This window comes from Nycticebus coucang, chromosome X (genome assembly GCF_027406575.1).
Source record: "Nycticebus coucang isolate mNycCou1 chromosome X, mNycCou1.pri, whole genome shotgun sequence".
In the NCBI taxonomy this organism is placed as follows: domain Eukaryota; kingdom Metazoa; phylum Chordata; class Mammalia; order Primates; family Lorisidae; genus Nycticebus; species Nycticebus coucang.
In genome coordinates this window covers 24,140,726-24,165,146 of record NC_069804.1, presented here as the reverse complement: position 1 = coordinate 24,165,146, position 24,421 = coordinate 24,140,726, and the positions used below count along the sequence as shown (strand labels likewise).

The 24,421-nt window shown below is 37.2% G+C and overlaps 1 protein-coding gene across 4 annotated transcripts in view; it reads right to left on the bottom strand.

The window, feature by feature from the left end:
* Window positions 1-24,421, bottom strand: part of POLA1 (DNA polymerase alpha 1, catalytic subunit) — a 313,249-nt gene that overhangs the window by 143,955 nt on the left and 144,873 nt on the right. For all 4 annotated transcript variants that reach the window (XM_053580580.1, XM_053580579.1, XM_053580582.1 and 1 more), the window contains 2 exons: window positions 12,521-12,699; window positions 10,695-10,826 (listed from right to left, as the gene is read on the bottom strand). In XM_053580580.1, coding sequence (XP_053436555.1) covers window positions 10,695-10,826; window positions 12,521-12,699 — 311 coding nt within the window. The remainder of the gene's footprint in view (window positions 1-10,694; window positions 10,827-12,520; window positions 12,700-24,421) is intronic.

The window sequence follows — 24,421 nt, the reverse complement described above, 5'->3', positions numbered from 1 at the left end:
TTAGAATATAGTTATTTTTCATCAAAATGTTATTTTCTTATATAATGGGTTTGTTGTTGCTTATAAATGGAATACTACTTTGGAATTGTCTCAGTTTTAATTTATAATCAATATTAATACAGATACGCCAAATAAAACTCTTCAGCATCCTCAGTAATTTAATGTACAGAGTCTTATAAACAAAAAGTTTGAGAACCACTGTGCTATATCACTACACACACTCATCAGCACCAGAATCCATGTTGCTGGGAAATTTTAAACAGGTCTCTTTTGAACTGGGCTTTCCTTTGATCTTTTTTTATTGATCAATTCCTAAAAGAAGTAGCTCATGAACATCCTTAGATGGAAAGCTGGAATTGAGGGAAGATTAGCTGTGACTTCATCCATATGGCTTCTAAATCCTTAGTATACATACAGATGTAAATCTTGGGCAGTTTTGTTTTTTTCCTGCCACTTCTTGACAAGATTCTTGAACATTCTTTGCTGGTAGATAGAGACTGAAGCCCTGTTAGGCTAGACTCCTGAGGGCTGGGCTGGAAAATCATCTAGGTTCCCAGCAGAACTAAGATCTCCTCAAGAAACCCTGCACCTGTGTAGCCTAAATGAGACTAGAGACCTTTCAGGAAGCAAGCTGAGTGATGGACCTCACAAAATCACCTACCCTAAGAATTATATGCTGTAGCATAGCAAAAAAAAAATAATAATAATGATAATAATTGGAGGGAGTACCAAGAGTCAGACGAGTTTTGAACAAAAGTTATACGTTAAAAAAAGAAAAAGTTACATACTGCTTTTCAAAAGCAAGCTCAGGCCAACGTGCTATACGTGTTGGTATAAGCATATGGTAAAGTGAGCCATGATTTATGCCAAGCACAAAAAGCCCCAACATCCATCACTTAAAAAAAGACCAGCACTCTAATTTTTATCAGTAGTATTTTTGGAATCCAGGCTTTGAGAATTTTTCTATGGTGCCCTGGAAAGGCCATGGAATTAACCTCCTCCTGAACAGAAATATGGTCATTCTGTTTAAAGGCAACACTAAGCTAGCCAGGACCATCTGGAAATTCCTATCTGTGGCTATCTGCAAAGGGCTGATTTCCACATGTGAACCATAATACACCCTCTCTGGGCAAAGCAAATATGAAAGACAGCCATTGCCTGGGGTGCTTTCCTCCCATCTCTTGTTGACACAGGCAACAGAGAACTGATAGTTCTGTTTTGCTCCTTGAAGTCAAGAAGATCAATGGTGTGAAAATCTCACTTTTGAAAGGTTAAATGAAATCTGTTCTGGTTCAATTTCTTACTCTACTACAAGATAGTAGCTCTAGATGACTGGAGTTAGACTTGAAGTTGAGTTTTTCCTGAAAACACAAGGTTAGAGAAATCAAACTGAAGAAAGGAATTCCACTGTTTTGGCACAAGTAGTTTTCTGTTTTTACCCACTTGTTTTCAGATATTTGACAACTCCTAAGGCATTTCCTCAGCATTTCAAAAAGCCTGCAATTTTTCCTTCAGAGGAGGCAAACTGCTATCAGAAATTGCTGAAACCCTAGGTTCAAGACATGTGTTTCCCTTCAGTGGCTGAGCTAGTCCATTGTCCGGATGGCTATAATCAATCTTCTGGACTCATGCCCCAGTCAGCCTCATGACATGGCCTTGCTTGTAATGCTAATGTCCAGGACTCTTGAGCCATCCTATTGTAAGAGTGACTACAGTGAATTTGTTGAACAACTTGATATCCAAAACCAGCTGACTTCCTACCTAGCATAAGCAGAATTCTGGACTAGGATCACCAAGTCTGCTCATAGTCTTGCTGCTGCTATGTATGACCTGGGAGAATCAATTGATAACACAGACCTCCAAGGATACTGTGAACTTATTCAATAAAGTTTACTGAGCACCTACTAGGATACTGGGTCCAGGACCTTGAAGGAATTATAGCCTAGTGTCCTTTCTCAAGGATGACTTTGGGACTCTACTGACCAACATTGAAAAGGAAACTCCCATATTAGCAAACAGAACAGAGGGGGCCAAGAGGAAGCATAGCACACAGTATTGCTACTACTCTGGATGGATGGGAGAGGGACAGCAGCGATGACAAAAGCTCCCAGATGGACATCTCAGAAAGACAGGGGCAGCAAGGCCTTGGCCCAGCTCTGAATCTCCCACAGTTCTGAGCACAAACATAAAGGAAAGGAACACAGCCGAGCCATGTTCATTCACCTTATCTCAGACTAGAACAATGAGCATTAACAATGAGCTCTCTCTATGCACCGTCTTAGCACTTCAAATGCATTATCTCACACAGTCCGAATTAAAACCTTATGGGGGCAGGTACTATTACTTACTATCATCATTTCATAGCCTAGGAAACTGTGGGTTGGAGAAGTTCAGCAACCAGCTCAAGGCACAAAGTTGTAAGAGACTAGACAGACACTAACCTAGAGGTCTGAATACAAAACCAGAGATTATGAGGCTAGCAGTGGCTGATCTGATAATTGATGTAATCCAATCTTAAGCTTTCAGAATTCAGGGAAAAGCAAAGCAAAGGCTGTGGCTATAACTGCTTCTACGTCTCAGAAAGGTATATCTCAACATGGGGGGAATGATATGGGTAAGGGAGAGACTATGGCTCAAGCTCAGATCTAGATCTCACTGGTGGCTCTGGGGTCAGTCCTCAATAGACAACACTACTCTCTGTGGTCTAGGCACCTCAAAATTTGCTGTGGGTCCCATGTTAGTTCCCCAGGATCATACTCTAGTTCTGAGCCTTCCAAAACAGGTCCCATGCTTGCGATGCTAATGAGTGTGTATTTTTCTGGAGCAGATATTTTAACCAATATTTCACTCTGCCCTCATTGCATGACTAAATGATAGCAAAGGTAAAGAGGTGTTCTGATAAATATAGAAGATACAGGCAAATGTTGGTTATTCTAGAAAGGATAAATGTGAGGTAGCATTAAAAGTTGCATCTAATCCTGTTTGCTTATTAAACTCCTTTATAACAGCTAATATTATACCAGGATAAGCTTCCTGTATAGAATGCATAATTGGCATGTCGTAGGGGACCGCATTTGACCTGTTATTCACTTAAATTTGTACAATAATAAATATACTTACGAGATTCTACTCCAACCATCACCAAACCCCTTGTTTCCTTAGTTTATCTGTGAGAACACATCACAGCATAACAGTAAAATGTTATACCTGACTCAAAATTAGCTTGACTGACATGAAAAATCAGCCATTCACTAATAAAAACATACCAACCCTCCACCAATGGACCCTTGTGTAAGAATGCTACATTTAAAAAATGCAATTGGTGCCCCTTGTGCTTATACTTAGCTTCCTGATCAAATGGTGTGAAGCAAAAAGAAATACTAACTCTCAATGTGTTCTTTTGTTTTGTTTTAATAAGATTTAGGATGAGGTCTAATGATTCCTAAAGAAATTACCTTTCTTCAAGCACTGTTGGGCAGCATGGATTGGGCTGCCTGTGATGCTGAATGGGTGGGATGGGTATCTATTGCTTCTTTGCATGCCTTTTGTCCCACTTATAATTATGCTGTTAAGAGTCTTTACAAAAAAGAAACCAAATTTATTCTTTTTAAATGTCTAAATATAAATGCAGAAGCACAGAAATAAACAATAATTCCAAAGTGCTTAGAGTTTAAACTATTTTGAACTAATGTACTGGTGATGCTACTGCATATTGCAACCTGTAACCTAAAAACTATCAGCTCACATCACCACAGGTAAGAAATGAGAAATTTTGAGGGTTATTGAACATTGAATATTTGCAGAATAGTAGAGAGATGCTGAACATCAAAACTCACAGATCCACCTGCACAATATGCCGTTAGTGGTTTAGTGGGCACAGAAGAAATAGAGTGGGAGGCTAGTCCATCTCTAATTTCTCAGATTTATTTTATTAAACTAGTTTTGTGCTTTCTTAATGAAATTACCCTTCTTTAAGCACTGTTGGGCACCAGGGATGGTGTTCACTAAATGAGCGTGTATTTTTGTGGAGCAGATATTTTAACCAATATTTCACTCTGTCCTCGTTGCATTTTTGATACAAGGCAGCTCAGGCTTAACAATTCAATCTCTGGCTTAACAACATGATGCTTAGTGGTTATTAATTTTGTCTTTGAGGCATGCATATCCATTTCAAAATAAACGAGGGTTTTTTTTTTAATTTGTAAAGTTTGGAAAAAAAAAAAAGCTTAGTATGGATTCCTCACACACTCCAAAACATCCCACTCCACTTCCTGATGTGTAGCCTCTCCCAGAGGAACTGACAGCCACCAAGCCAAGGCTTGGCACCACTGGATACTTGCTCTTCTTCATACCCGTGCACAAGAAACTGTATCATGAGGCAACGCACATTGGACATTTTTTAAATTCCTCATAAAAGTAGGCCCCAAAGAGATTAAAAACATGGTTTACACTCCAATTGATATACTAAAAATGAAAAGAAAAAATTATGAGGTCTGACAATTAAGTTTGCCAACTCATCCTAGAAAAAGGGCTATGTACCTCCTTAGTGAGTATCACTATGGACACCTTCGCAGTACTCCCCTTGGGAAACTATGCACTGATGCCAGCGCCTTGCTCCCCGTTCAAAGTAGTTTTGGAACTCTTTTTCTAGAATGACCATCAGAGTTGGTGTTGCACAAGGTCTGACAATTAAGTTCGCAAACTTGTCACTGTGCACTTATATTGGCCGCACTGTACAAACGACTCAGTAAGGTTTTGTAATTTGGTGTTGCAGGGGCTCACAGCTATGCGCATGTTGATACGTGGTAGTGTCTTGCTGAATGGGTTCATTATTATTGCTGCATGTTTTTGTGTGTCATAGGATGACCGTTGTGGTCATTCCAGAAAAAGAGTTCCAAAATTGCTTTGAATGGTAGACTAGGTGCTGGTGAAGGTGCATAGCTTCCCCAGGGGAATACTTCGACAGTGATCACAGGGATATGAAGCCATGAACTATGTAGCATCTTTTCTGAGTTCCTGAACTTAATTGTCATGCCTCATACAAGAAGAGAGTAGGAATGAGACAGTAACAAAGCTTGACATCCTCTTTCTTTGCAACATTATGTAGTCAGAGATAAATTCTTCTGTCAGGACAATGAAAGTTCATTCAGGCAGGGTGCCATTTTGCATCATATTTCTGGTCAGTGCCTCTTTGCCTAATACTTGGTTTGGGGAGAAAATAAATTATGGCTACTGAGTTGGGGGGTTAGGGAGAAAAAAAATTACAGCTACTGAGGCATACATTGAAATCTATAGCAATCAGTGATGTAAAATATAGAGGGAAGAGTAACAAAGACCATTATTTGTCAATGCTTTCATGACCTTAAAATATTGTGGTATTTTGTGTCAATCTGGGAATCTTGTATATCACTATCTTCCGCCAATAGGACAGTAGTATATAAAAAAAAAAGAATTTAAAGAAAAACCCCACAAAATATGGGCAGTGCCTGTGGCTCAAAGGAGTAGGGCACCGGCCCCACATATCAGAGGTGGCGGGTTCAAACCCAGCCCCAGCCAAAAACAAAACAAACAAAAAAAAAACCCCACAAAATATGACCTTTGTTTTTGGTCCCTTTAGTTAGTAAACATTAAGATGTATACAATCTGAGAGCAAGGAGCTGAGGCAGATATAACAGATGAGACACAGAAGCAAGCATAGCCCCCCCCCATCTTCAAAAAGCCTAATTCAGGAAAATTCTGATATTATAAAACCTATAGCAACATTCTAAGGAATTCAACCACCAATTTCTGACCCAAGCAATTGTCACAAGGGTTCTCACATGCATGGTTCTGACGAGCTATTTTAGATGGAGGGCCAGCCCCATCTAGGACCAGCAATATCTTGATGTTTAAAAATCATAGTAAAGTAGTACTATAAGCAGCGTTTCTTTACAAATGGCTAGAAACACTAGGACAGTGAGGAATACACTTTGCTCCATTTGAACACTTTTCTAAAACCTGCATAAGGCAGCAATGAGAATATGGGGACATATTTGAGTTGACTATCACCACTGCATCTTCCAGAGGCTCCACCATTAATGGCTCTTTAAGTATTAAAATGAGGGTTTAATGTACACTATAACTAACAGTACTTGAGACGAAAGTAAATGACCCACTACCCCCTCCCAGGTACCAAGAGGGGTCAGACTTCCCATTTATCAGCAAGTCATCAGGGTAGGCCAGCATCTCCATCTCAGACTCTTCTGTGGCTGCTTCATGGATGGCTGAGGGGAACACTTCAAAAATGAACCAGCTAAACAAACTTCCCAGCAGCACTTGACAGAGCTATACCTATTCTTCCCATTTCCAAAGCAGTGGAGAATTAATTACCAGTTCTATGGATCTATTGTAAGTATAATAGACTAAAGAGCTATCACAGACACATTTATTGTAAAAGCACAATCCCAAGAGTGTCTAGTGGAGGGCCAAAACGATTAACACAAATGCTTTGTCAGATCAAAGATAAAACCTGCACCGCCCAATTGAGGAATGAATTAGAACAGTGGGTTATCTTTCAAATTAACCAGGGCAGTTAGTGAGGAAAATTTCATGAAAGTGTAATTCTTAGCCTTTGTGAATCCACACAGCAGGCATTCTGCCAGCTGACAAGATGATGAAATTTTCATGCTTAAAAAAAGCCCTCTTCATTTCCCAATTTAGATTAGCTAGTGTTTCTCTCCCTTTTGTGTGTGTGTGTGTGTATCTATTTGCTCTTCTGGAGCAGAATTTAAGGGGAGGGGGAACACATATCAATTTTTCACTGTAAAACTCAGTCTTTCAAAAACATCTCTAAAAGCTTAGAGATATATAGTTTTTAAGTTGCCTTTTTATGATTTTGAAAAAATAGCACTTCAATTTTAACTTGGTACAAAGGAACCAACAAGGACTAGGGCATGAAATCAACTTTGAATTAAGGCTCTCTGTGCTTCCTCAAAGTCTTTCAACACTTCATCAAATCTCAGGATAAAGTATAGAGCTGTCTTCCTTCTACAGAAATTAATATGTAACTTAAAATATACTTGTTCAGTGCTTTTTGTATTTCTATGCACATCAAGATTTAAATGTTCTAGGAAATGAGAATTCAAGGGATACAATCATTGCTGTATGATGGAGGGGGAAAGCATCTCCTCTCCTATAAAGAAGTCAAAATCAAAACACTGTAATATAGTTTAATTTCCAAATACATAAACCTTTAGAAATATTTTTACATCACAATCTATTCAGTCCGTACTATTCATGACAGAACATAATAGAATATGTGATGCATTTTTCCAAAATAAAAGTGATTTAAAAGTATACTTTGTAGGACTGCAAACTAATATAACTTTTTTTGGAAGGAAGAAGAATGGAGAATCCTCAAAGATCTCAAAGTAGATCTCCCATTTGATCCTACAATCCCATGACTGGGCATCTAGCCAGAAGAAAAAAATCATTTTATCATAAGGACCTTTGCGCTAGACAGTTTATCGCAGCTCAACTTATAATCACCAAAACGTGAAAACAACCTAAATGTCCACCAACCCAGGAATGGTTAACAAGCTGTGGTATATATGTACACCATGGAATACTACTCAGCCATTAAAAAAGATGGAGACTTGACATCTTTTGTATCAACCTGGACTAAGTTGTAACACATTCTTCTTAGTAAAGCATCACAAGAATGGAGAAGCAAGAATCCAATGTACTCAATTCTAATATGAAGCCAGCAGATGATCCAATACACACCCACAAAGAGAAAAAGTCAAATCCATTCAAGGTGGGGGGTGGGAATGAGGGAGCAGGGAGAGGGGAGGAGATGGGGGATGGGTGTGCTTCCACTTAATGGGCACAATGTTAGGGTGTGTGACACACCTTTTGAGGGTGGGACACAATTATAAGAGGGACTTTACCTAACAAATGCAAACATTGTAACCTAATTCTTTGTATCCTCAATTAATCTGAAACAATTAAAAAAAAGTATATTTTGTTATCCCAAAATGTTGTCCCTTTTTACCTGACAATCTGATTTCTTAGTGATATAGAACTATGTTCCTTGGCAGGTTATAGTGTTTGGTCAAGTACCACTGCAGCCCCCAACTCCTGACAGCCTCACAGCAAGAGGTGAGTGGCCTGGAAGCTCCATCTGTATTTAAAGCCACTCCCCACCCTGGCATCACTGCCTGAGCTCCTCCTCCTGTCAGATCAGTTGCACATTAGATTCTCACAGGAGCACAATCCTACTTTGAACTGCATATACAGGGATCTAGGTTGTGTGCTGCTTATGAGAACATAATGCCTAATCATCTGGAGTGGAGATGTAATGTGCTTGAATCGTCCCAAAACCATACAACCCTCACCCCTGAAAAATATGTCTTCCATGAAACCAGTCCCTGGTGCCAAAAAGGTTGAGTATCACTGAAGTACCATGTTCTATTCATCTTCCTAATGTTCTTTCCCTAAAGAGATGCCTCCTCTTCTGCAGGTTAACTTCCCCTGAAGTAAAATAAAGATGAGATTGTTGTCCTCAGTCCACAAACAAGTTTTATGTCCAGTGGGCAGTATTTTTAAGTTGCAAATTAGGAGAAAATGATTTTGGTATTTAGCTTTAGAAAACAGTCACTTAACCTCAGTATGTACTATCAATATCCTTGCCTCTAGTTAGGTGTGTTAGTCTCCAGTTGGATTACCATCACTATGATATACCACACTGAACTGTCATCAGTATCACTTGAGGCACAACAAAAGAAACGCAATGCCTTGTCCCTCTAGGATGAAACAGGATGGTCTACCAATGTAGTAGAACCTAGAGGTGTATGAACATTTTGTACAAAAGCTCTGATCTTTCTTGGAAATATCTGAAACATTTTTCAACTTGGGGCCATGAAAAGAATAAATACTGGATTTCTTTCTCTCCTATCCAATCATATATGATTAAGATCCAAAAGTAAAGAAGTAAGTTCCTAATTTGGACAACAGTCATGTCAAAATTCAACCTCAAGAGTGACATCTGCCTATTTAGATTAGAAATCCCTTAGAAAAGTCAAATTGAGTGGGTAGTTAACTATAGAAAAACTGTTACTTGTTGTTAGTGAGATGGCTGGTAGACAAGACAAGTAAAGCAAATGCTCTAGATACCCTGTGTTAAATATTTTATTTAGCTTGAAAAACACTTATACAACCACCCCCACTACATACATACACACAATTAGGTTAGAAATCAATCTTTCAGTTAGGGCATATTTCTAACTATACAGAAGATCATTTTTCTATGTATTTTGAACTTAATCAAAACAGACTGTTCCTTCTTATAGAAAGAAATTGATGAGTTTCTTCTAGTATTAACATTTCCATGGTGAAGATTTTGATAGACTAAACACAGAAAGAAAACTCAGAATTTTTCCCAAGAGTCAAGAACCAAACTCTGCTCAATGAGGCCTATAAATGAGGAGCTGAATAGTTTTGATTCGGGCTCTTCATGCTAAATAAAGGCCTAACATTTCATGTGCTGAATGCTTCATCTCCTGCGGAATGTGACCCCACCGATAACCTTTATTCCCATCCAACTGTTCATTAAGTGCAGCACAGGATTATTCACTAAAATGTTTCAAATTTTCCCAAAGTGGAGTCATAATAATTACTTTTGAAAAATCTTTACACAAACTTTCTTTTTTGACAAATATATTCTATGCCAGAATCATACTATTGGAACTCTTGCATTTCATTCTTCATCCTAATAATCTAACAATTACTTCTCATATAATGAGTTTTGTTTTAAAGAAAATGCCATATATATATATATACACACTAATATTTAAGGAGAAAGTATAGAATGATATTGAGACAATTCATAGGCCTTACTTAATAGAACCTTAGCCTTTTTTTAAGAAATGTCTTGCCAATATAGTTTCTTTAAAGAAGTCCCACTGAACTTTCAAGTAACAGAAAATTTGTTCAGATGACAAATGAGATAATGAAACCACTAAGAAAAATCAAATGGGAAATGTGGAAACTTTTTTTATTTTAATTTTTGAAGAGAAAAAACCTCATTCATATGTTAAAAACAAAAACTTTGAATAAAAGCTTTCTTTCTAATGAAGACAAATTACTCTTCTGGCATTTTTACTATATACTTACAAAAATTAGACATTCTCTTTAAAATGCCAAACTGCATTTAAATTTAAAAGATGTTTATTTTGATTCCTTCAGAAAACTAGGCTATGGCGTAGTTTAGACTGATACATAAACATAAAGTATTAGCTAGTGGGCAGTTTATTAAAATCAACACAATATGATTTTATGGCTCTCCTTGCTGAAGGTAGACAATATTGATTTTTTTTCCCCTCCTCTGTAGAAAGACCTGAGTGACTATTTAATTTAGTCATATTTAGGTAACAACACACTAAAATACTTCCGCATTTTTTCTTGAAAGCAAAATTTTCATTATTTAAAATTTTGCTTAGTATAATGCCAGAGATAAAAATCAAATCAGTTGTCATGCTAATATGCCAAAATTACACACTTTTATCATATTTGTATTAACAGCATTTCACCAGAAATTTTCTCCAAAGTTCTTTCAAAATTCTATAGCTTCATAAAAACAAATCAAACACGTACCAAACCTTGGTAAGTTGTGTACAAAAAAAAACCAAAACACACACCTCATTACAGATACTTACATCATAGTACTTTTTAATGAAACGTCTAATGTCCATGATCACTTTGTTGCTCAGTTGTGCTGTAAAGGTCAGAGGTGAAGCCTTACAATCAATGTTACTGCAACGATACAAGCTGGGTTCCATCTCAGTCCCCTACAGAAGTCAGGGCAGACAAGTACACAAAATGTTATTGCAAGGTTATAAAAGGGTTTGGGGGCTTAAAAACTTACATGATGTCCTGGTGCTGAACATTTTTAATTCATTATATTGGTGTGTTTTTTAACCCCATTTTCTCACTTTCTTCCCCCAAACTCTTAGTCACGCATACCTTCCAGTCTTTTGCCATCATCATAATGGAGTACCAAGTCGTAGAAAATACCTTGAAATTACTGTTTTATATTCAACACATGACAGACTTTATGGATAAAATAATTTTCTCTCTGTAAATACCAGTGATGTTACTGGAAATAAACATCCTTCTTAGAGATATTGATGAAAATTTTAAATTTGCATTTATTCCTTCCAAACTTGAAGATAAAGAGCTTTCACGACATTAGTTTGCTTTCATCAATTTAATTTTAAGAATAAAGCCTAAAAATTAAAAGCGTTGCACCACAAAAGCAATATCACTTATTGTCAGCTTAACAAATCTAAAATTTCTGCAAATTTTCCTCAAAAAAATAAATGTATAGAGGGAAAGAGGCAAAAGAAGTAGAAATTTGATAGAATTAACTATTAGTAGCTAGAGAAAACATTTTGTTATGTTTTCTTTTAAACAAAGACAAAGCAAATATAATGTATAGGAAAACTGTTGGGGTTTCTGGAGCATTTGTTTTCCTTCTTTATACTTAAACATCTTGGTTTCCTGCTCCAATCTGGTACATAACCCTACCCGCCACGCTAAGCAATTCCAGGTGGAAGAGATTTTAGAGCTTGACATCGGCTCTTCCACAGTTAGCCCATCTGCAAGTCGTCAAGCCTCCATGCAATTAACTATCTTATTTACAGCTGTAATGAAGCAAAACTCAAGGATTTAGCAAGTATTGCTGATCTGTGTCTGCCTCTTCCTTGCACTTGCTTCCAAAGACTGCTTTGTTTTGATTCAAAAAAATGCAAAACATCTGCTGTTTGTCCAAATTAACTTAAAATAATTACTTTTAATTTAGATAAAGGATGTCTTTTCCTTCAGTTTCAAGGTTTTACACAGTTCTGCTGCCTCCTCGTTTGCCAATGGCTAGTATATGCATAACACTGCAGTGGAATCGAGTAAATTTGCCAAGTTTCAAATTCTGAGCCAAGGTCAATGATACTTTTTTTGGCAGTACTTTTTGAGAGGAATGTCTTTCTGTGACTTTTTAAATGTCTGATATGCAAAGACAGCAGAAAAGATAATAAGAGTACCTTTGTCAAAAAGGAGGTAAGTGGGATGTGTAAAGATAAACAAAAACTTTCCCAAAACACTTAGTTCCCATTAACTTGATTTAAGATAAAGGAAAATATTGCTGTACGTCTTAATAAATATGGGTTGGGAGTAAAATACAGGTTACTAATTAAGGAAATACAGTAAAAATACTTTAAGATAATTTAGAATTTTTAAGAGATTCCATTTAAAAGCCAAGATCACACACTGTAGGAGTCCAAAACCAATATTCAAGCACATTTAATTAAGAGTTTTCAAGCAGAAATAAACTGTGAAGGCAGAATTTGTATGATGCTAAAAGTCTTTAAATACACGAAAGCAATGTGTGAATACTTTTCTTCCCTTTTTTATATTCTATATAATGGGGGAGGAAGACCTTTACACTAATTCACTCACAAAATGAAAGAAACTAAAAGAAACAACTAACCAAACCATCAAAGACATTATCATAAATATTCTCAGTTCCACATATAGGGCATGGACATTTGAATTTTTCACAATCCCTGTATTTCTCTTCATCAGTGAGCTGTGCTGGGCCGCCAAGTAGAGCATCATTCTCTTCATCTTTATGATAATCATGAACTTTAAATTGGGTGGGGTCAAGTCCTATTAATGTAAAAGAAAAAAACAAATTTAGGAAAGTATTTATCCAAGAAATACTCCAAAGAAGAAAAACATTGACACACACACAAATGATTTTAAATTCATACACAGACATACACAACTATTTGAACTCAAGATCACAGGTACAAATGACTTTGCTTTTATAAGACATTAGTTCATAAATAAAACAAGTAACTGCAGCAACGTGACAAAGAAATATGCCACTGGACATTTGGACTTAGAAACAACTTACTTCTATAAGGATGTTTTTATTATTTTCTTAAAGTTACAGTGAAAAACCTAAAATAGATTTATCTTGTTATTAGGAAATGCTCTTAAAATCAAAGCATCACTATTAAAACTGAGAATAAAATAAGAGAATAAAATTCCATTAACGAAAACAGGCTCAGTGCCATTACAACTCTTTTAAGTGCAGATACAACTGCTAACCCTGATTTCAATGCAGTGGTCGATTTCATCTTGGCTCAGTAGTTAACAGCATGTAGGTTGCAATCTAATTCAGTGGTTAAAATTCAGTAGAAGCATTTGAGACAAAAAGGCAACATGATTTTTTGGGTGTTCAAAATTCAGAAATTTACAATATGTGCAAAAACAATGGATCTACAGATTCTATAGGCGAAAATGTCCCCGACAATCCTGAAACCGAATGTACTTTCCATATTTTAATAGAAACAACATAGGAAATCAATCGATGCATATTTTATTTTCACAAACTATTTGAAGAGAAGAAACATTTTTAGGCCAACCAATTTAATTTATCCTTGGTCAAAACATATCTGTCAAAATTTACTATTGGAATTTATACTTAAAGATAAGTATAATACAATTTACATTATTTTCTTGAAAGCATCCCTTAACAATCCCTAAAAGTCTAAACTTTTAGAAATCTAAGGAAAAAGATTATAGTTTAATACAATGGTAAATAAGTAATATAAAACAGTCATTCAGCAAAGAGTTCACAGATACCAAAAATATCTAAAAGTTGTTTTAAATCTATCAACAGCCACACAGGTACATAGTCTAATAGATATATTCAGAATTCAGTGACAAAATCCTAAATGTTATTTGGTCAAGTGTCAGGTGACATCTACTAATTATAGAATACTTGGGGCAGACTCTTGCACAGTGGAAAGGTACCAAACAAAGAATGAAATACAAAGTCTCAGTTTTCTCACCTACAAAATGGAGGTATTATCACTGATCATAAATAAAGTTTAAGTTGGATAATGTAGGACAAATTGAATTCAGTGGTGCCTATTGTGTGGTAAGCATTCAATAAATGTCATTTGAATGAAAACAGAATGAACATCATTTAATGCAGACTATATATTCACTCAAGATTATACATTTAGAAAAATATAGAAAAATATGACATATGTTCATGCTGGATGTGAAGATTCATGGCTACTCTTCGTAGGAATTAAAGTATTTCCTAAAGTTATAGTATATAATAAAAACAAAGAAGACACAGAACAATTTGAAAAACTGTTCTTCATTACTGACATAAATTAATGTAATGCAGGTCATTTGGCTCCATGACTCACTATACATTTTTCTTTTTCAAGTTACCCAACCCCTAAGAGAAACAGAAAATTAGTCTGTGGGAATATATACCCTCACTTTTAAAGATAAGGGCAGGATGAGGAAATGAATGAGAGAGACTATGCTTGTAAATGAGGCCACTTCTTCTCTGTAGTGAAGGGTAACTGTTGCTAATTCATTAAACTCTAGTTGTGAATCCAACTTTACTCACATAATGTCTTACTTTACTTGCAATTACGAAAAAGCAGCTTCATCTTTTCTCTGGCTGTATGATTATTCATTTCCTAGGCCAATATCATCAAAAAGTAAGAAAAAAAATAACAAGCAAGGTTTTTCTGAAGCTTCTTTCACACTCCAAAAATCAAGCAACAAAACAATGCCACTTTGCACATACACAAAATTGGCCAGGCTGTAAAAAGGAACCACGAGGGCCTGCTCTCTACCCTTTCCCATCAGCTATGGCTCACTTGGAAAACTGGAGTGCATAAAACTGCACACACTGGCCCAGGGCAGCCTGCCTGCTAAGTAAGCCAAAAGTGAATATAGGCTGTCCTTACTACTCATGGAGAAATGCCCAACTCACTGAAACTTGTGAAAAAAATGCCAGGCCTTAGGAAATGTCTACTCTAAATGTCCATTTCCACAAACGACTCTTACCTTCCATGGCAGTAACAAAGCCAACTGGCCTAGTTAAATTACTTCAGATTTATTCACAAGCTGAATTTCTTTCAGGGGAAAGGGCTCCAATTTCAGTACTTTCTTGGTCATAGCTCAACATCAAATTTTCAAAATATAAAGGGAGAAGACATGGTAATGACCTTAAAATATTATGTATATAATGATCCTTGTAAAGTTACTCAAATAAAAAATATCATTTAAAAAAGTGATTTTCTTGGGTGGGCAATTATAATAAGTTCAACAAGCAAGTCACAGAGGGCTAAAATCATTTTAAGAAAAAACATATAATGCCATGTTTACAAAATAAGGACCACTGCTACTAGAATCTTTTTTTGATAAGGTGATAATCCAGACTTAAACACGCCCCAAACTTATTAAACACGCTTTTAATTTTTCCAAATCCTCACGAAATTGGTAATAACACCTGATTTCAAAGTTTCAGTAGACTTCTAAGTTTTAATGCTTATACCATAACTCAGTAAGGCTGAGGTCAATCAGGAAACAAGTATCTGGTGCTGCCACCTAGAGGTAGAGAATTTGAATTTTTAAATGTGCAAGACAGCTGCTTCCTACACATAACGCCATTTGTTAATTATTGTCACTCCAAAATTCAACACTTCTGTCAGAAGTGACACTAAAGAAAAATCTTTATCATCACACTTTCCCTACATGCTTATACATCATACAATATTAAACTGCTCAGCTCAGTGAGTAACCATACTAGTCTTTGAGTAAGGGATACAGAAGCAAATTCCAAATTCTTTATCTCTTCTACAGAGAGCTTTCTGGCTTAAAGAAACAAACTTTATAGGACAGCACCTGTGGCTCAACAGAGTAGGGTACCTGCCCCATATGCCGGAGGTGGTGGGCTCAAACCCAGCCCCAGCCAAAAAACTGCAAAAAAGAAAAAGAAACAAACTTTATGCCCCATTTAAGAAAAGCAGCTTCCATTTCTACTAGGCTAGCTTTTGGCAGGTGACTTGAATTATTTGTTTAGACACAGAATAAAGGAAGGAGCAGCTTGGGAATAAAAAAACAAACCAGTTATCCAGAAGAGCAGCCGCAGCTTCCCCTACAATAAGCAGAGATGATGTATGTTTTAATTCAATCCTGTGACTTGTAGTGATCGAGTCACTTGTGCTGGGGGGGGGGGGGCAGAAGAGGCAGTGGAATGAAATTTAAATACTGTCATTTATAATTAGAAAATTTCTAGGATCTCACATTATTTTGGCAACAGGATCAAAACTCTCATGTTTCGAGAAGTATTTATAGAAAGTAACATCACAGGCATTGGGGTGGATGAGTTTAGCAGTACTTTTTTACTTACAATCACCACACTCTTATTACACACACTCCCAATGTGACATTTTGTACATACTTTTTTTTCTACCATTACACTTTTTAACTATTGTAAATTATACCTGTTTTTAGAACAGTCATCTGCCCCCATTCCCAATGAGTATTTATACTGTTCATAACTCAAGGCACGCAGTTATTTAAGAGTCTAATGGATTTGATCAAATATTTTCCTTCCTCCAAAAGAGAAAGTCTCTATTAGTGCAACTACAAATAACTACAGTAAAGCCAATTACATATGTTCATGCAAGCAGGGAAGAGGGAAAATCCACATAAATGAAACTCTAAATGAGTAGAAGGATTAAGTGGTATTCCTAAGCAGTTGTTTGTAATATGAATCATTTATTAGTGGAATCCTATTGTGTGAAATTTGTTTGTAAAAATTTCTTTTAGGAAGCAAATCATTTACCTTTTGCATGAATCCTGGATTTTATATATCTAAACTTCTTAGAAGGCAATATACAAACTGGAAATTTAGTATGATTAAAGAAAAAATATTTAATAAATTGTGAAGGGTGAATGCTTTATCTACAAGAATGTCTACAGCAGCTTTACTCATGATATCCACAAAATGGAAACAATCCAGATCAACAGAAGAATTGGCAAATTGTTATAATCTACCATGGAATACTACTCAGTAATAAAAAAGAATGAATACTGATACATGCAACTAGATGAATCTCAAAAATATTGTGCTTAGGAAAAAAATATTGTGCTTAGGGAAAGAAGTTGTGCACAAAAAGTATATTATTATAGGAAACCATATAAATGAAATTCTAGAATAGGCAAAACTTACCTATGGTAAGAGAAATCAGATGAGCACTTCCTTTTGTGAAGAGGGTATTGATTGGAAGGAATGTTCTGTGTCTGTGCCTTGATAAACTGATTTTATGATACTCTAGATTTTAGCATTTTAAATTATATAAATTATACTTTTAAAAACCAAACTGCAGGGGTGGCACCTGTGGCTCAGTGAGTGGGGTGCCGGCCCCATATGCCAAGGGTGGCGGGTTCAAACCCGGCCCCGGCCAAACTGCAACAAAAAAATAGCTGGGCGTTGTGGCGGGCGCCTGTAGTCCCAGCTGCTCGGGAGGCTGAGGCAGGAGAATCGTGTAAGCCCAAGAGTTAGAGATTGCTGTGAGCCGTGTGACGCCACGGCACTCTACCCGAGGGCGGTACAGTGAGACTCTGTCTCTACAAAAAAAAAAAATAATAAATAATAATAATGGAGGAGGGAGGTGCGAAAGAGAAGTAAAGTTGGCTATAATTGCTGAATGGTAATGGTGGGTGTTCAGTACATAAAGGTTTACCTTACGATTCTACTACTGTATACATTTAAATTTTCCCAAAATAAAAAGTTTTTAAAATATCATAGATCCAATAGAAAGATAAATCGATTATACAAGTAGCAGAGAATTGAAACTGTCTTTAATATCAACAATAAGCCCGTCCATAATATAAATGGAAATTTTGAGTATTTTAAAAGAAATAATAGCCAACTCTTTGGGTTAAATGAACATCTAAGATTTGTATTATCTTTCAGAAGATAACTCCCAAAATTCTAACAAAAAAAAAATCCTCATGGGCAGCATTCTTATGACCTCACTCAACTGTTTTTTAATACCCTTTACTGACAGCCATGAATACGAACTTTAACTTATTGGGATGTATACTTTTGTGCAGGAAAAAACTTGAGTCTTCTTTCCTATTTTTAAACCTGAGAAAAGATGATAACATTGTGCTTAAAAAAAAAAAAAAAGGAAAGTAACACAAATGAAATAACAGACCAAAGATTCCTTCTTTTACAACAAAGCCCAGATGTGGGGGGGCAGAAGGCAAGAATTAAGGTCTCCAACTACCCATTTTTTAAAAAGTGAATTAGTAATTGCTTAACCATTTTTCTTCCGATCTTATAAAAAATTGTCTTATTTTGAATAGTAAAATAACAGTATTACCATTTTTTTTAGACAGAGTCTCTGTCACCCAGGCTGGATATAGTGGTATTTATATAATAGCTCACTGCAATCTCAAATTTCTAGGCTCAAGCATCTTCCTGCCTCAAGTGTCCCAAGTAGCTGGGACAACAGGCATGTACCACCATGCCTAGCTAATATTTCTGTAGAGATGGGGTCCCATTCTTGGGGTCTGTAAGCTGGTCTTGAACTCCTGGCCTCAAATGATCCTCTTGGCTCAGCAGTTGCTGGAACTAGAGGCATAAATTACCACACCCAGTATACACAATCTTGATAAGTGTCATTTTAATTAAGTACTTTTAATTTATATTTTAAAAAGTTCATCTAGTTTAAATAAAGTTGATAAATCTTCATTTTACTTTAGAAATCCCAAGTGTTACAAAGCCAGAGTTATTACATAATTCGTATAAAAGCTCCAAAGCAAATATTCTAAACATACTCTGATTTAGTTCAAAGTTTTCAGAGGTCTCACTGCTTATGTTAGGTGAATGGCATCACCATTGATCCTCTGTTGTGGGCTAGTGACACAGAAGCAAACCATCATGTGCTCACCTCATAGGGACTGAGATGTAGGCTGTGCAACTGGTATCCTTAAAGAGGGTCTCTGTAAATTCTCCAAAGTGCTGCAGGCATGGCTGAGGTAGCTGAAATAGCATGAGTTACCCATGAGGAGATCCTGGCCCCTACCGTTCACCATAGGCAGAAGAACTGGTGAGCAGTTGAGGTAGGCAACCCCTCCCAACTCCACACACTGGCCTCTTCACAGTCCATTCCCACGATGCCTCAAAATGCCCCAACTTTTATAAACTCTTCTGTGATAGTCCCAGCTAAGAATAGTTTCTTCTTCTTCTGAACTCTGATAACCCTTTACTTTTTTTTTTTTTTTTTTGCAGTTTTTGGCCGGGGCTGGGTTTGAACCCGTCACCTCCGGGATATGGGGCTGGCGCCCTACTTCTTTGAGCCACAGGCGCTGCCCCCTTTATTTTACCTTTTTAGGACATACGCTGTGCTGTCCACTAGACTTCCCCAAAACAGCAAAATCAACTAAACAACTGGGCTATAACTTGAGTAAAAGGATCCACAGTTGACTTAACTTCACATCCTTCAGAGTACCTGTAAGAATGCTGGGCACAGCAGATCTCCAACATAAATTTGCTCAATGAATACTAAAGGAGACTGGAATGGGAGCCTGAGCCCCTGGGTGATGCGCTTGGGATGAAACTCCATTCTGTAAGAAGCAGTTCTTTTTTTTGTAGAGACAGAGTTTCACTTTATTGCCCTTGGTAGAGTGCCGTGGCGTCACACAGCTCACAGCAACCTCCAACTCCTGGGCTTAGGCGATTCTCCTGCCTCAGCCTCCCAAGTAGCTGGGACTACAGGCGCCCGCCACAACGCCCGGCTATTTTTTTGTTGTTGCAGTTTGGCGGGGGCTGGGTTTGAACCCGCCACCCTCGGTATATGGGGCCGGCGCCCTACTCACTGAGCCACAGGCGCCGCCCTAAGAGGCAGTTCTTACTACTGATAAAGACTTCCCTTAATATCCTACCATATATTTGGTGTGATGTTATTAAATTTTACTCTTAACTATTTTGTAGAAAATATTTAGAGTTTGGAAATGATCTTGTATGTACAGTCTTAGAAGAGCTTAATCATAAAAAGGCAAATTCTTTATTAACAAAGTAATAGCTGAGGCACTTGTTGGTGGTATTATTTTGGGTTTTTTTGAGACAGAGTCTCACTCTGTTCCCCTGGGTAGAGTGCTGTGGTATCATAGTCCACAGCGACCTCAAACTCTTGGCTCAAGAGATCCTCTGCCTCAGCCTCCCAAGTAACATGGACAACAGGTGCCTGCCTCAATACCCGGTTATTTTTAGAAACAGAGTCTCACTCTTGTTCAGGCTGGTCTCAAACTCCTGAGCTCAGGCAATCCACCCACCTCAGCTTCCCAGAGTGCTAGGATTACAGGCATGAGTCTAGTGTTATCATTTTATTACCACCTGCTTGTACTTTACTTTCTACCTTTTGTCATCTTTCTTATATCTCCCTGGACCATCAAAAGCACCCCCAAATACTGCCTGACCTACTGTTGCACTTATTTTTTTAGAAGATATCATTGAACCCTGTCTGCTGACAAAAACTACCTTCTCTAAAATGAATGGTGTGGGCCATTTTTTTAAAAAGAGAAATTTTTACTTTCCACTTTAACCTCAGGAACACATGGGGTTAAGTGTGTTCCATCTTGTCTTATGCACTATTTTCAGAGGTTAAATTCTAAATTCTCACATTCTTCAAACATCAATAATTTCTTAGGACCAATGAGAAAACTGCTGATAGTCAAATGCCTGAAATTTTATTGCTGACCATGAAGAAAGGTACTTTATAGCTACTGTACAAATCACTGCTCATAGGAGAAAAGATATATATAACACTAAATAATACTATGCATAAAATACAAATTTATTAGATGAAATTCAAGAATGAACTTTAGACTATTCTCATCACTGGCATGGTTTGCTAGGTACAGAAGAATGTTTAGATTTTTGAGCATACTGTGAATATTTCATCCACAGAATATAGAGAGCTTTCATTAGAACATGAGAGAAAAAAAAAACTTACAATCTAGAGAATAAAAGCTAACAATTCCAAGTTTTAGTGGTCATGTTTCCCATAGGGCTATTGTATAAGAAGAGTAATACTATACTTTTTCCTATTCACAGATGGAAAAGAGTAAAATTTTGCTTTATTTAAGCCCAACAGCAATAATCTTAATCTTGCCATGGGTTTCAGGGAAATGATACACATTTTACTGTGGGATAATGAGGACCATTAGTTATTAGAGAGAACAAATTATTCTCTTTCAATTCAGCAGACTTATTCATTCACTCTTTTAATAGACTATCCTCTCTCCTCTTCACTAAAATGGCCTTCCCACATGGAACACCCAGCCATGCAACATGCCACCAGACAGACTTCAGGGGGGATCTTGATGGGGAGAAATAGACAATTTCCAAAATAGGAAGCCACAGGATAAAACTAACATTTGATGCTTGCCTTTCATTTCAAGGAAAGTAGTATAAAAGCAATAGAAAAAGAAAATGGTAGTTGAAAATACAATTGCTCTCCACAAAAGTCTTAAAATTAAAAAATCATGAACTTAATAATTTTCCTAAATGAAATTATGCCATTATTCCTTATTTCTTTGAACTAAAAGGACAAAGTATCAAACTTCACTAAAGTTTCAAAACTATAATATATTTCATTAATCAAAGATAAAAACTGCATTAAAGCCAAGAGAATTATTTTATGTCTGTGATTAGGCTTGTATTTTATGTACACATTCATACCCTTCAACTTATTTAACAGTGTCAGTTTACTAACAGCAGTTTTTTATATAAAGAAAACAGATTTAGAATTTTAAAAACAAATTACAGTACTTTTATGCCTATAACTTGTACCTCTTAGAAACCATGTACCCCCCCACTACTCCCCTGACTTTGCCACCACTTCCCCCATCTCCTCCCTCCTCCTCTCTAAGACCACAGGCAACAGGAGAACCGATAACAGGGACCTTGAAGCCCCTAGCAAATAGCAGCCCTAATTTTTCACTTCAGGTGGAAGAATAAAGGGTACAGATAAAAAATCAGCTCCTGAATAGAGCAAGAGGCAGATGCCTACAGAGATCTGCCTGGAGAGTCTCAGTGTTTTCTACAGATCTTCACTGTGACGGGCACTTTTGAGCCTGTTCTTTATTAATGCCGAACCTCCTCTGTGGAAAGGGGCAGAGATAAAGGACTAAAAGATTTGTTACTAATGTAGATGGATATGTACATACTGCTGGTGCTGGCAGGAGGTAGGGAGGGAGAAGAGGATGAGTGGGGGAGATAGGGGATTACCCAATGATGACAACTTCATACATTTCGGTATAAAATTGCTGTCAAGTGGCAGAAGAGAAAAATAAGAAAAAGCAGCTTCAAAATGGAAAGCAGCAGCAGCTCCTCCAAGGCTAAGGATACATGTCTTTTTATCAGCCTGAACTGACTACATGGCACCAAGAAGGGGCTGCCCACAATAGTGTCCACAGCCACAGCTGCACCCAGAAAATTTTCAGGTTATGGGGTAGAAGAGAGGGGTATGTGGTAGGACCATACACAAGTCTGGAGGGTTCTCTTTATAGACTGAGATCAATCCGTAATCAGATATAACATGAAACCTCTGAAGATGGGCCCCACTTGCCTACTGATGGCTTTGAAAATGATTTGTGAAAACTGAATTCATAATGCAGCCTATGACCATAAGGCAGCTGAAGTTAGGATAAAATATCTTTAAGTAAATAAAAATGTTATAAACAAAAATTATACGAAATGACTTCTGAAACCAACAAAACCAGTCTGGTCCCCGCTCAATATGACTGGTTTTGACCTGTATGGGTAGGCATCAGGTCTGTCCACCCAGGCAGGCTCCATAATCCTTTACTGTCCACCTCTCTTGCTATAATATATAGGGCTCTGTACTTCCTTCTCTTAAATGTCATTCATGAGACAGAGCTTGTTCCATCTACCCACTCTTGGTGCTGGGCCACTTGAAAATTCAAAATCAAAGAAGAAAAGGTTAATATTTGCCTTTAAGCCAGGTTCTTGACAACACAAATGTAAAAACTGGAAGATCTGCCTTAAAAAAAAAAAAAAAACCCTGTGGTTTTACCCAGAGAGTTTCAGTGGGGACGTGGGGTGCACAGTGGGAAAGAGAGTAAAGGGAATAAGAAGATGAAGCTCCTTCTGCTTGTACATCCGTACCATTCCACTCCTGGTGGAAAACATCTCTCACAGCCTCTCAGAGATAAGAAGAGGCAATAAAGTTTAGTACAGTGATTAGAAGCATAACCTTTGGAATCACAAAGTTGGGTTACAGTCTAATCACAGCTGGACATTTACTACCTACATGACAAGATTAAGTTAGTTACCACTCTAAATCTTGGCTTCTTTCTCTGTAAAATGGAACTAATACAATATACTTTCATAAGGATGCTGCAAGAACTGAATGACATAACACATGAAAAGTACTTATCACAGTAACCAATAGAGTAAGCACTCAATGTATAGGAGAGAAAAAAAATGAAGATAAAAAATATGTTGCATTTCTAGTCCCCTCCTCCCAGCTGAGCATTTATAAACATCATCAAACACAACTCAACTTGGAGAATACATTATATGATTATTTTTGTAGCAGAATTTTTATCTTCCTAATTATGTTTTGCTTAGGCAAATGTCAAAAATGAGTTTCCACTTCCAGAGTAGACACTGATGGGGTAGCGGCAATGGAGGGGGTGGCAGGGAGGAGCGCAAAAACATGCTCAACAGGGGAAGGATGGAAAATGTGTGACTTGATAATTGATCCATGGAAAATCCAATCTCAGTCTACAAATTCATATTGAGCACTATGTACAATTCCTACAGACTGGAGGAGTATGAACATATTTCTACTGAAGCCTAAAAGGAGGGTAGGAGGTGGCTACTAACACCACTCACTAGGCACTCCCTCTGGCCCAGGCCCTATGCTGAGCATCTCACATGCCTCAACTTACTTCTCTCTCAGAGCTCAACTGTATTCTATGACTCAAGGAACCAAGGTTTAGAGGGTTGTGAACAAAAGAACCAGAATTTGAACCCTGGTAGGTCCCTGTGATGTCAAAGCCCATGGCTAAAGGCAGACATTTTAGTGAAAGGAGGGGGAGATTTTTTTATGAGGCAGGAACAGAATGAGTAATGTCATTTAGGAGATACTTAGTGGAATAAATAAAAAATTAGGTTAGATATACAGGTTAAAGCTAGAAAGTTAATTGCTAAAGTCAGAGTCTGTGAGATATCAGTGGTATTTGGACTTGACTTATAGACAATGAGGTGTCATCTTAGGACTTATTGGGCAATATTCTCAAAGCATTCATCTTTGCTTACCATAGAATAGTGAGCAGATACCTTAAAAGCAATGTAACACTTTTATATATGTCAGTTAAAAATACATTTCTAAGTAAAGGGTGACAATAATAATGATGACATAGAAATGGTGATAAATCTGGTGATGCAGCGGACATCAAAGAAATAATAAGGTCTAGGGTTTGCCTGGGATGATGAGAACGTAGGAATATATCAATTCCTAGA